This window comes from Sapajus apella, unplaced genomic scaffold, assembly GCF_009761245.1.
Source record: "Sapajus apella isolate SASKATOON/1434 unplaced genomic scaffold, GSC_monkey_1.0 scaffold121, whole genome shotgun sequence".
Taxonomy (NCBI): Eukaryota; Metazoa; Chordata; class Mammalia; order Primates; family Cebidae; genus Sapajus; species Sapajus apella.
In genome coordinates, this window is record NW_022437061.1 from 2,721,053 (window position 1) to 2,735,289 (window position 14,237).

Below are 14,237 nucleotides of genomic sequence, written 5' to 3' on the forward strand. Positions count from 1 at the left end.
GCATTGGAAGCAAAACATTCATTCACTCATTTAACAAACAATATTCTTTTATACATTCTAGACACTTTCTTAGACACTGCATACAATATCTAGGTGAAACAATAAAACAAGACATGACCTCTCAAAAACTCATCCTCGAAATGCTTTCAATCTGTAATGAAACAGTACAGTCTATAATTCTGTAGAGTATAATGGGCACCTTGGTAGAGCAATGTGCAGAGTACACCAGGAGCAAGAAGAGGATAAGGTCAAAGGATCTGAGAGTTTCCTGATAAGTGTATTCCTCTCTTCCTTATTTCCAGATGTCTCTCTGCTGCTTATGCCCCGCTGTCTGCCTAACTGACTTCCTCAGCCCGAACTGGTTCTCCGAGCTCTCCCTTTGCACATCTATCCTTTGCCATCAGTCCCAGATTTCATATGGGAAATTTGATTTGTTCCTCCTAACTGACCTGTTTGAACCAGGGGTACTGGACTTTTCCAACCCCAGCCACACCCAGATCAGCCCCTCTTCCAGTGTTTCTCATGCCCAGAAATGCCACAACTGGAAGTTGATATATAGCATGTCTTTAACTGTGGGAAAAGAGAGACAGTAGTCATCTTTCTTCATCTTGGTACACTACCTTATGGTAATAATTCCCGAATGATAACCAAAGAGCTAAAGTGGTTTTCTTGACTACGTTCTCTGAAGGAGGGCTGAAGAGAAGAGAAATGACGTTTGTTGAATGCCTGTATATGCCTACACATGAAGAATTAAGATCTTTTCACAGAGCAGGAAACTGAGGCTTGAAAGGTTAAGTGACATTCCCATGGTTACACAGCCAGTTAGAGTCAGAGTCTCAATTTTAACCCTGGGCCTTCTTACTCCAAAATCCATGTTCTACCCAGTATGGAAATGCTTCTCAAACTTTAATGCACATGCAGATTACTGGAGACCTTGTTAAAATGCAGATTCTGACTCATAGTTCTGAGGTGGAGTCTGAGATTGGCATTTGTAATAACCTCCCAGGTGGTGCGAACGCCAGGATACTGCCCCCAGTTTTGAGAAGGGAGATAATACATAAGACACAACCTTCTACGCATATGCCTAGGTAAACCCAAAAGGTAACCCAAAAGGCCCCACAGGATGCAGTTCTCAGCAGGGGTGATAACACCACATCTTCCCCCAGGGCAATGAAGTGTGGCAGCATCTCTTAATTGTGTTTTTTAATGTCGTTACTGGCATTTAGTATCTGGGAGTCAAGGATGCTGCAAATGCTACAGTGAATGAAATAGTCCAGGTTGATTTGCTCAGGACAGTTCTGCATGGCATAGAATTGAACCACCTACAATTCTTACAGTATCCCCATCAAGGACCCCAGAACAGTGGTGTGGGGAGCTGCGTGCCACTGTCAGACATGAGCTCTTTGGCTGCCTTATTTCCATGACTTGTTCTCAGTCATTAGAAACACAGTTCTGCCCTCCAGTTGTTCTGTTCCAAACTGTCATCATTGACAGCTGCTCTGTAGGATATCACTGTACACACATGAGTGCATGTCAATGTCTTGCTAGCTGGACCTTCTAAGTGTCAACAGAAAAGATGATCCAAGGTGGGCCTAATCAGAGAAAGGTGTGTTCATACATTTCTGTGTGCCCTCCAAGAGTATAGGGATGCCACTATTACATAAAATTGGACATTTTAGTAAACCATGTAGGCCAGCTGAAAAATTTATATCATTTTGCATTCCATGAGAATTTCAAATGGTATTTATTGAAAAGATAGGCAAAGAGCTGACATCTATTAAGCTTCTTCCATATGTCAGGAACTGGACAGGTTCTTTACACATGTTATTTCATTAGATCCATAGCACAGAGCAGTAATCATAAACTTAGACTATTGTGGAGCTACTGTGTCTGAGTTTGAATCTCAGCTGAGCTAGTTACCAGTTGTGTGACCCTGAAAACATTGTTTAACCTCTTGTTTCCTCAGTTTCTTCATCTGTAAAATGGGAATCAGAATGGCATGTCTTATTAGACTGTTTTGAAAGTTAAATGAATCAATGCCTACAGCATGCTTAGAATAGTACCTGGCACAGAGCAAATTTACAAATGTTACTTCATTAGATCCATAACATAATAAAATATTTTATTTGGCAATAATAAAAGCATATTATTGCCAAATAAAATAGCCATGTAAGGTAAATTATTTTCCTCATTTTACAGATGAGGAAACTGAGGCTTATTCAAGTTAAACACAGCCACAGTGTAACAGAATCCGATTAATCATAATGAAAAAAGCTAACATTCACTGAGCACTTATTATGTGCCATCCTGTTCTACCAGGATCAACTCAATCCTCACAACCACCCTAAAAGATAGGTATTTTATCCCCATTTTACTGAAGGCGGCAGTGGCCTGTCTGGAGCAGCTGCTGTAGGTGCTAGCTGCAGTGGGGGAAACATGACTGGGGCTGTGCTCTGCGGAGCTGGCAGGGCTGGGAACAGGGGGGAGCCCAAATCCTTATCTACTTGGTGGGACAGGAGCCCCGCATTTCCCAGACACCCAGCCACAGTTCCAGACTCAGGCATCATCACTGTGCTTTCCAGGGTCCAGGAAGTTCCCCCTCCCCACAGGCTTGAAAGTGCCTTCTCCCACTCCTGATGCCCATTCCAGGTGGGAGCAAAGTTATGGCCAATCCCAGGCACTGTCGCAACCTGGCTGGATGTGTACGTGCTCAGAGCAGCACTGACACAGCAGCCCCCTGCCACCTTGGCCCCCTCTGGACTTTGGGCGCCAACCAGCATCGGAGGGAGGCTGAGGGGCTGCTTGGGGCAGGCCTACACCCTTCAGCAGGAACAGCTTGGGCACCATGGATGGCATGTTGAGGCAGGAGACAGACAGCTTCCTAGGCTGAAAGGGGTGGGTCCCGGTGAAATACTACCTTCAAGCCAGGGACGGTCTGAAGCCTGGGGTCCAGCTGCAACTTCCAGGTGAAGTCCCTGGCCAGGAGTGAGAATTTATGATACTTTCTCCAGGCCCACCCATGGCCATCCATGAACAAATCAGCATGCACTTCCTTCCTTCTGAGCCCATAAAAACCCTGGATTCAGCCAGTGTCCAACAGATATCGGGACAACCTGCATATGGAAAGGAGCTACCCACTGCAGGTCTCCTTTCTAGTGAGAGCTGGACACTCTATGGGACCACCAGTCTGTGGAAAGGAGTTACTCACTGTGGGTCTCCTGAGAGCTGTTCTGCCTCTCAATGAAGTTCCTGTCTGTCTTGCTCATCCTCCAGTAGTCTACATACCTCTTTCTTCCTGGATGCAGGACAAGAACTCAGGACCAGCCAAATGGCAAAGCTGAAAGAGCCATAACACAAACAGGGCTGAAATATCCTGCCACCTCCCCACACTGCGGGCAACAAGAAGGAGAGAAGAGCTAGGGCCCTGCAGGGATCCCAGGCCTAGGGGCTCCCTGAGCCAGGACTGTGACACCTTCTTTGGGGCCCTGCAATTCCTGGCATCTCCTAGCTTCTGGGCACCACCACATTCCCCTTGTCCAGAGACAGATGTCCACAGAAGAAGTTGCATGCAGTTCATCTAGTCCAGCTGCAGCCTTGCACGGGGCTGGCACCTGTGCTGGCACCTGGAGCTGCCTGCCCTGCCGCAACAGTCAGCATGCCTGGCTGTGCACAGTGACCAGATCCTGCACTCACTCATCCACACACTCTTTGCAGCTCCATGCCTGGCTTGCCTTTGGCAGGTATGGGATCTGGGCCAGTAGCATGAGCCAAGCACAGCCTAGTAGGCAGTGTGGGTGGAACAAGCCCAGCAGGCATGAGCAATACTCAGCAGAAGGTGTCACCAGCCACAGACGTTTCCAGCTGGCAAAACAATACCCAAGGATCCCACGACATTACCAGGTGAGGAGACTGAGGCACAACCAGGAAGTAAAAGTTACTCACCCAAGGTAACCTGTTTGGTTAGTGGTGAATCAAGGATTTTCGCCCACAGATTTGACTCTGGAGCCTGAGTGCTACAGCTCCCAAGTCCGTTCTTTTTTTTTTTTTTTTTTTTGAGGGAGACTCCATCTCAAACAAAAAAGGAAAGAAAAAAAAGTAAAAAGAATGTAAGTGGTAGGCCATAAATAAGTCACAGCCCCAGAGAAGTGGGGTACCAGCTTATGACAATTAAACATGGAGTCTTTTGGGTTAAGGAATCTAGAAAAAGTCACTGTAACTAAGGTGAAGATGGGTCAGGGGGCCTAACAATCAAACAAGCAAAAAATATCTACAGTTAAATTTTTTTGAAAAAGCCAGGCACAGTGACTTGCTCCTGTAATCCAAGCTACTCAGGAGGCTGAGGTGGGAGGATCGCTTGAGCCCAGGAGTTCAAGTTATGATCCCAAAGCACTCCGGCCTGGGCAACAGGCTGAGACCCCATCTCTTTTTTTTTAGAAAAAGAAAGAGAGAAAGAAAGAGAAAGAATAAAAAAAAAAAAAGAAAAAGAATGAAGGAGAGGAAGAAAGAGAAAGAGGAAGAGGAAGAGAGAACAGGGGTGTTGCTTTATTGCCTGGGCTAGAATGCAGTCTAAAAATGGGTATGCCTATAATTGTGTTTAATAATAGAGACATGAAAAAAAAATGAGGGAAGAAAATAACTAACAAGCAGCCAACCAATATTTCATTTAAACCTGTAAATAGGTGTGATGTGGTACTGATAAGAGTGTATATTTTGTGTATTTAAAGTGGAGAGTTCTATAAATGTTAATTAAGTCTACTTGTTCCGGATCTGAGTTCAAGTCCTGGATATCGTTGTTAACTTTCTGTCTCATTGATCTGTCTAATATTGATGTTGAAGTCTCCCACTATTATTGTGTGGGAGTCTAAGTCTCTTTACAAGTCTTATATATCTGGGTATTCCTGTATTGGGTGCGTATATATTTAGGATCTTTAGCTCTTCTTGTTACATTGATCCTTTTATCATTATGTAATATCCTTCTTTGCTTCTTTTGATCTTTGTTGCTTTAAAGTCTATTTTATCAGCAAAAATTGCAACTCCTGCTTTCTATTTATTTATTTATTTTTGCTCTCCATTTGGTTGGTAAATCTTTCTCCATCCCTTTGTTTTGAGTCTTTGTGTATCCTTGCATGTGAGATGGGTCTGGATGTAGCATACCAATGGGTCTTGGCTTTTTTTGCCTGTCTGTGTCTTTGGATTGGGGGATTTAGTCGATAATAATAATATATGTGAGTTTGATACTACCATTTAATGTTAGCTGGCAGTTTTGCCCGTTAGTTGATGTAAGTTCTTAATTATGTTGATGTTCTTTATTTTTTGGTATTTTTTATAAAGGCTGATACAGATTGTTCCTTTCTATTTGTAGTGGTTCTTTCAGAAGCTCTTGTAAAGCAGGCCTGGTGGTGATGAAATCTCTGAGTGCTTGCTTGTTCACAAAAGATTTTATTTTTCCTTTGCTTATGAAGCTTAGTTTGGCTGGATGTAAAATTCTGGGTTGAAAGTTCTTTTCTTTAAGGATGTTGAATATTGGCCCCCACTCTCTTCTGGCTTATAGAGTTTCTTCTGAGAGATCTGCTGTGAGTCTGATAGGCTTCACTTTATGGGTAACCTGACCTTTCTCTCTGGCTGCCCTCAGTATTTTCTCTTTCATTTCAACTCTGGTGAATCTGGCGATTATGTGCCTTGAGGTTGGTCTTCTTGAGGAATATCTTTGTGGTGTTCTCTGTATTTCCTGGAGTTGAATATTGTCCTGCCTTGCTAGGTTGGGAAAGTTTTCCTGCATGATATCCTGAAGCATATTTTCCAGCTTGGATTGATTCTCTTCGTCACATTCAGGTACACCTATCAAACGTAGATTAGGTCTTTTCACATAGTCCCATATTTCTTGGAGATTTTGCTCTTTCCTTTTTATCCTTTTTTCTCTAATCTTGTCTTCCCATTTTATTTCATTAAGTTGGTCTTCGACCTCTGATATCTTTTCTTCTGCTTGATCAATTCAGCTGTTAAAACTTGTGCATACTTCGCGAAGTTCTCGTGTTGTGTTTTTCAGCTCCATTAATTCACTTATATTCCTCTCTAAATTGTGTATTCTTCTTAGCATTTCATCAAACCTTTTTCAAAGTTCTTAGTTTGTTTGCATTGGGTTAGAACAAGTTCTTTTAATTCCCAGAAGTTTCTTATCATCCACCTTTTAAAGCCTGCTTCTGTTAATGGAACACAGTCTTTCTCCCTCAGGCCTTGTTCTGTTGCTGATGAGGAACTGTGATCCCCTGTAGAGGGAGAGGCATTCTGATTTTGGGTATTCTCAGCCTTTTTAGGCTGGTTTCTTCCCTTCGTTATAGATTTATCCAACTGTGGTCTTTATAATTACCGTCTTTATAGTTGGGTTTCTGATTGGACGTCCAACTTGTTGATTCCCGGTGCTAAAATCTGAGCAACCCACTGCACCGGCCAAAACAGCGGCGTTAAGATTGATGGTGCTTTTCTGACTCTGCACCAAGAACCGCCGCACCAAGGCAGCGGCAAAACTGCCTCGCCGGCCACAAGAGTCGTGCTGGCAGCCCGTGGGGCTCCTCTGCTGGGAAACTCCTGGTGCCCTGGTGCTTGAGCAACAAAAATTCATCTGAAAGTGTGGCATCCTCTCGTTCTCTGCGCTTTCACTGGGAGCTACAACCCCGAGCTGCTAGTGATCAGCCATCTTGGATCTCTCTCCCCACAAGTCCATTCTTCATCTATCTCCTCACCTTCCCATCAGTCATCTACTAGGTACCCAGCCCTGAGCTAGGCATATTGTAGGATAAAACAAAGTAAATCAATGTGTTTGTTTGTTTGTTTATTTGTTTTGAGACAGAGTCTTGCTCTGTCACCCAGGCTGGAGTGCAGTGACACAATCTCAACTCACTGCAACCTCCGCCTCACAAGTTAAAGTGATTCTCCTGCCTCAGCTGCCCAAGTAGCTGGGATTACAGGCAACTACCGCCACACCTGGCTAATTTTTTTTGTATTTTTAGTAGAGACAGCGTTTCGCTATGTTGGTCAGGCCAGTGGCAAACTCCTGACCTCAGGGGATCCGCCCACCTGGGTCTCCCAAACTGCTGGGATTACAGGCATGAACCACCACACCTAGCCTAAACTAACAATGTTTACTTTCAAATTAATAATTTCACGCCATACCTTTATCTTCTTGTTGGATAGATAATTAGCAAATTGGCATGTGATCATAAACCTGCCATTAAGTCTCAGTTCTGCCAGTTACTAGCTTTAATGACCTTAGGCATATAACTCGATCTCCCATAGCCTCTAATTCCTCACCTAAAACAATACAGATGATATGTCTTACCCGGAAGTGTTATTTATAAGGACTAAATAAGATTCTTTGTGCCTAGTGTTCAACATTCATTAACCCTAATTTCTTCTTTTCCTTTCTCTGTGCCTCAGAAGGAATGATAAACTGAAATTAGAAATATAGATCTCATTGACAAATAATTTATAATAAAGTTTCCAGATGACAGCTAAGTAAGTTGAAGTTTTATAAATTTGAATTTTGTTCCTAAAAATCCATTTTGCTTCATTAAAATGCCAAACAATCATGAAAAGAAAAACCCCCACTCTTCGTACACACACTTTGATATACACATATTTGTATGTAAAACCAAACACATGATATAAATCTACATTTGAAAATGTTTGTGATGAGGAAGGATGTAGGCTAATTGTTTAATTCCTGAAAATGTAAGTCCAGTGGACTAAAGAGGCCTTCTTTTTCTGGTAGGTTTCTAAGTAGTCAGAATCAGCAATTCTGTTTGCTCCAGGGACCTAGAAATATTCAACATTTGGATTGCCTGGGCAAAATTTTCCATTGATAAGCTAGTGAAGATGAATGGTCAATTCTAAGGGAGGAGTTTTCCAGGTTACTTCTCTTACAGAGATCTCCTGCTTCCTTTTCAAAAATTAAATACCCATCTTGAACAGTAGCTTTCATTTTCAAAGACTTCAGCTAACTTCTCCAGACATGGCTTCTATGTCTCTGTATCAACCCTTTCAGCTTGCCCTGAAATATGGTAATTTGACAATCAGTTCTCTTTTGGAATGTTCAAACAATCTTTTTCTCCATTACCGCATTTTTGTGATGCTTTCACAAGTTCTGTTTGTAAGAGTTTTAAAAAGAGATAATTACTGCCCTTGCCAAAATTTATAGCTTAGTTCAAGGTCATGTTCTTTAGCCAATCATGAATCCATATCATCACAATTTTTCCACCTCTCAAATTAGCACATCACATTGTCTTATCACTATTTACTTTTATTGACTTTATTCTGAGAGCACATCAGTTTCAGCTGTAAGGCAATCATAAATAAAAAATTTGTTCGTTTTGATTAAAGCCCTACTTATGATAAGCCTATAAAGATTAAAGTTATCAAGTTAAACCATCCTAAGTCAGGTGGTGCCTGTTTCCAAATATACCGTTAATCACATACGATGTCTTTGCTCAAAATGGGTATTCTGGCCTGTTAACTAATCCTACTAACATCACTTCTCTCAGAGCTAGGAAAAGATTCTAGGTCTCAATTTAGTTATTTTTGGCAGTTGGTAATTCCATGTCCTAGAGATGAAGTTCTTTGCATAATCAAGTTTTTAAATGTCAGTAATAGTTTGGAGTGATATAAAAGTGTTTCCGACTTTTGAAAAGACTTCCAAACATCCTTAAGCCTGTGTAATCTTTTCTAAGAAGTCAGATGAAAGATGAAGTTTTTTGTCAGTGTGAAAAGGGTCCCAATACAGGATCATAAATACTGAGTGTTTTGTCTGCACATTTAGTCCTGAAATATGTAGTTCTACATCCAGAGTAAATATCCCAGCCTTGGAAAAGTTGAAGTCACAAGCCTGAAAAGCTTAAACAAGCAAGAAGTGTAATGAAGTACGTTTATTGCTCTTTAATAAAAAACCTATTTACATTTAGCATGTTTTCAACCCAGTATTCTACCCAGTTTCATTAATAGGCCCTTCTAGGAATTTGGGAGATTGAAGAGTGGAATAGTGTCTTAAACCCTGACAGTAAACAAGATCAGCATGCTTCAAAACCTGCTGTGCACCATGTAAAAGAAGTAGGAAAGGTAGGAAAGAAACAGTCGTTGGTCTGGATGATGTTAAAAGGCCAGGTCCAGAAATATTCATGCCTACAGACATTTTGTGGAAGAAAAAATGTAACTAATAAATGAATATGTAAGAATATTTTCAACCTTGGTAGTAATTTTTAAAATTCTAAATAAAGCTGATATACCATTTCTGCATAGTAAAGCTAGACAACACAAAATAAATTTCCAACTTTGAAAATCAAGGTATCCAATGCCAGACATGCTTTCATAAAGTGATTACTTCATTTGTTTCCAGTGGAATTGGCAAAAACCTCTCACAGATCAGAAACCTAAGGATCATTCTCCAAAGTGGAGATTTGTATGCAGGAGGCCTGTTGGAAAGTGAATTTCGGATCAGCACCTGAAAGGGACAGAAAGAAGCAGGCCTGGCAGAGGGCAAGTTGGAACTGCAGAGTACGGTTGCAGCAAAGGTCTCAGCCAATCCTGTGAGGAGCTCTGGGTCTCAGGTGCCCCTTCAGCTTTGTCTCAGGTTGGTGAGTATCACAGGTTCACCTGTCTCCTCACCCCACTAGGGACATAAATTCAGGCAAGCCAGCTCTCTCCACTCCATGGCAAGTACCAGAAAGGAAGTTAAACTGAGACTATGTGCCACCAATACCCCTGCCAGCTGCGGGTATTAACAAACAGACCTAGAAGGGGAGCTCTGGGTGGCACATCATGACCTCCACTGTAGACAAATTTTCGCACCATTTAGGTCCACTTATTTCATGTAATAAATTCTGGGAAAATTCCAGTATTCTTGGGGACTCATAAGAGGAAGTTAATGAGAGAAACTACCATTCCTGTCATTGCAGCTGATTCCAAGGCAGTAACAGACAGTTATCTTCCTTGTCCTCCACCACCAGTTCTAGAGTCTCTTGGCTCTTAGCTAGCATCTCTGCTGATCTAGGTAGCTAGGCTGCTGAAGTGACAGACTCCTAGGGTGGCCATTGGCAACTCACTGGTCACAATGACCTTCTCAGGCCATGATTGCTATATTTGTTCATTTACCATCAAAACTGGGAAAAGGGTTGCCAAGAGCAAACCAAGTGGATCACCTGGGTGCCAAGTATATCATTCTCTGCTGCTGTTTTGTTCAACAGCAGCTGATGGTCAGGGTCAATTATTGCTGCAAGTATGGCGATTACTTTCTTTGCCTACTGGTCTCCTGGGACGAGCTCTTTGAAGTAACTGAGCAGCAGTTCTTACCTTAAAAATCTTTTTGTGTTCCTTGGTGAAATGATTTACCCTCTAAAAACCAAGGCCACTAAAATGTCAGAACCTAGAGTTGCAGAGAAAGAAAGCACACAGTTTCCCTAAGGGGCCACTAGGGCTGACTGTAAGTAGCGTCACTGCTACTTTCACCTCATGTTTTCCAGATCTATATATTTTACATTTTGAAAACACGTATAATGATAGGTATACGGATTTGGAGTGTGTACTACATCCTAGAGGATGGTGTCCCTTCTGCACAAGGCATCCTTTCCAAGACAGCATGTCAGCTGGGCCTCTGACAAACTGCTTTAGTCTCTTTCAGTCCAGTAGCCTCTAGGTGGTGGGATATTTGATAGGATCAGTGGATACCATGGCCATACGCCCCCTGCTGCACCTCCTTTGCTATATAATGGGTGTCTTGGTCCACTGCGGTTTTATATAGGGTCCCATGCTATAGCTCAAACTCTAAGTCCTTGGCTTAATGGTGTTGGATGAAGCCCTGCAGACAGAAAAGGCAAACCCATATTTGGAATAGGCGTCAATCCAGTACAGAAAGGGTCTCACAGCCTGAGCCCCACACAAAGTTGGAAGTCTTATATGTCAGGGGTAAATGGGTTGAAACATTATTCTTAAGTGTATAATACGCTGCCTCTATAAATCAACGATGCCTATGAAGCATTGTGTTCCTCCCTGGTAATGGAAAGTATAAGATGCAATAATATTCTCCTAACTTTGGAGGGAACGTTCAGTGTGCCTCAGACTATTAGACCAAAAATCTCATTAATCTTGTGAGCCCCTGAATTTTCTTAGTGTTTATCTCCCAACTTCTAGAACACCTTGTGTTAAATTTTCTGTTGTTACATAAAAAATTACCACAAACACAGCAGCTTAAAACAACACCCATATATTTCTTAACGGTGCTGTAGGTCAGAAATCCAGGCAGGCTCAACTAGATTCTCTGTTTAAGAGCTCACAAGGCCAAAGTCAAGGTGTTGGCTGCATATTATCTAATTCATCACTATTAAAATGTTTAACACCAACCTGAATGCCCATCAATGATAGACTGGATAAAGAAAATGTGGCACATATACACCATGAAATACTATGCAGCCATAAAAAAGGATGAGTTCATGTCCTTTGCAGGGACATGGATGAATCTGGAAACCATCATTCTTGGCAAACTGACACAAAAACAGAAAACCAACACCACATGTTCTCACTCATAAGTGAGTGTTGAACAATGAGAACACACACACACAGTGAGGGGAACATCACGTATCAGGGCCGGGGGGTTGGGGGGCCGGGGGAGGAATAGCGGGGGGGTGGGGGGATTGGGGAGGGGTAGCATTAGGAGAAATACCTATGTAGATGACAGGGTGATGGGTGCAGCAAACCACCACCATGGCACATGTATACTTATGTAACAAACTTGTACAATCTGCACATGTACCCCAGAACTTAAAGTATAATAAATAAATTTTTTTTAAATGTTCAACAACTGCATCACCATCACATGCCTCGGCTATCTGTGCTCCACCTTCCATCAGTAGATTTTACTTGCTATCCAACGTTTTGAATAATGCATTGAACATAAAATACTAGGTAACCACATTTATATTTACAATTTTCACCATTCCCTGTAAAATTAAAACCTGTGGCCCACCTGACCACCAACTATTCCATGTAAATAAAATGGTGCGTGATTTCACATTTCAACAGAATCTCTTTTACCTGAGATAAACATGGCTGATTCTTCTTCTGTATTAATCTCCATGTATGTTTCCTATATACAGCATGATTTACAAAGTTATTCCTAACTAAAAGAATAAACATGTATATCATGGGTTTTCAGGAATAGATCAGACAAAAAATTATCAAGCAATTTTCCTTCACATATAACTTGACAAATGTCAGGAGCTAATTTAAAACTCTAAATCCCTGTGGTTTTATAGGACTGCTGACTAAAATATTTACCATTATTATCCTCTCATGATGGTAGCTGCTTCCACATTCCATTTCATTGATATTGAGCAATGCACAATGGAACCAATTCATAAAGGAATTTTACCAATAATCTTTAAACATATTTATCATTAACTTTGTGACAATTTTATAAGATTCTTGTGATTTATGTAATAAGTACTAATTCTTTGTCATAAGTAGTACGACTTTATACTTCCATTTTGGTCTCTTCACCTTCAGCAATAAAATTTATTGATATTATACTAGAAAGCAACCTTTTTTGTTTATCCTTGGGAAACAAATCCGTTTGTTATGGAGGTCATTTGTGGAAGAAACTGTTAGTTGATGTAAAATGCCCATATTCCCTTCCTCCTTAGTATCAGAACCTCAAATTTAGGAGGGACACTGTGATGCTCAGATGGAAGACTACTGGTCCACCTTCCTTACAGCTAGAATTGTCATGTGACTGCATCCTGGTATGAGATATAAATAGATATGTTTGTATTAGGACCTACAGGAAATCTCCTTGAAGGACAATGGGTGAACCCATCCTTACTTCAAACTGCTGGCTACAGTAAGACTGTGTTGCCTGGAACTCCAGCAGCCATCTTTGACTATGAAGTAAAGGTAAGAAAGAAGCCACACACTAAGAAGGTGGAATAAACAGTAAACAGCCTGGGCTCTGATGACATTATGGGGCCACTACACCAACCCCTGACTGACTGCCTAACCCCAGACTTCTTTGAGAAAGAGAAATGAATCTCAAGTCATTGTTAATTGGGGTTATTTCTTATATGCAGCAGAAATTGTCCCTCTTGGGTATATTATTAAACTTTGTTTGAAAAAGACTACAATGGCTCCATGTCATTTTTCCAAAAGGACAATACACTATAAGGGAAAATTAAATTGTCAGTCCAGTAACACTCAAATTTCAGGTATATATTGTTATGCTTTCTAATACTATATTTTTTCTTGTGTAAAATCATTATTCCCATGGATGTACTTGTCCCAGTTTGCGGAATTTCACAGTTCCTATTGTTTAATTATGTTTATACATCAATAAATCCTTTTAAGGCTTTGAATCGTTTTGGCAACATCAGGATATCATGCAACAACCAAAATAAAAAATATAAATAATAACAAATATAAATAATAACACAATGGAAGAGAGAGCCTGGGGGAAAATACTCAACTTGCCAGATTTTATCTGCAAAATTGTAAAGACCTCATCTCCAGTTTAGATGCAACTAGAGATGTTTTAGGTTCTCTAGATAAAGAGCTTGCGCATGTCACAAACTGTAAAGCAAAGAGTTGCTGATGTGAAGGTTCAAATGTGTCATGCATGTAGTATGAATGACATTGATTAAGATTCTGTGAATAAATTGGCACTAAGATAACTTCCATATATTTTTACCTCAGTAATATCAGATAATAACCATTTGTTGAGTTTTGGCAGGAATTGACTATGGGGTTAAAGTTCAGAGAAAACATTTGTGGACAGATAGAGGATGCTACAATGGCCATCTGGCCAAGGAGATGACAGCAAGGATTGGAGGGTTAGACTCCCACACCCCACAGACCCTACTTCCTTCTGACTTTCAAAACCATCCTCAAACGAGGTGTCTTTACAGACAGCTTTCATGTAAGAATTTGTGAGGAGCGTCTGCCACTTGTACATTCATTTGCCCTAGCCTTGCATGGCTGCTCAAATGTATTATGTTATCTCTGTGACTCTCCACGTTTCCCAACAACATCTGAAGAAAATGTCACCTGCTCCTGCATTCCTTACTAGGCAAATTGAGATTTGGGAAAGACGGAATGCCTAAATGCTTAAAGAAACCTTGCTTTTGCCATTTATTCTTGTTCCTTATGTAGCCTGAGACAAAATCTGTGTGTGTCTGGAGCAGTGATTACAAACACTTTTTGAAATT

General features: G+C 41.2%; 1 protein-coding gene across 1 annotated transcript in view; it reads left to right on the forward strand.

The window, feature by feature from the left end:
- Positions 1-13,155, forward strand: part of PARM1 (prostate androgen-regulated mucin-like protein 1) — a 132,965-nt gene extending 119,810 nt beyond the window's left edge. Inside the window, exon 4 of the mRNA XM_032261019.1 lies at positions 12,815-13,155. Coding sequence (XP_032116910.1) covers positions 12,815-12,836 — 22 coding nt within the window. The 3' untranslated portion in view covers positions 12,837-13,155. The remainder of the gene's footprint in view (positions 1-12,814) is intronic.
- The last annotated feature ends 1,082 nt before the right edge of the window (positions 13,156-14,237 follow it).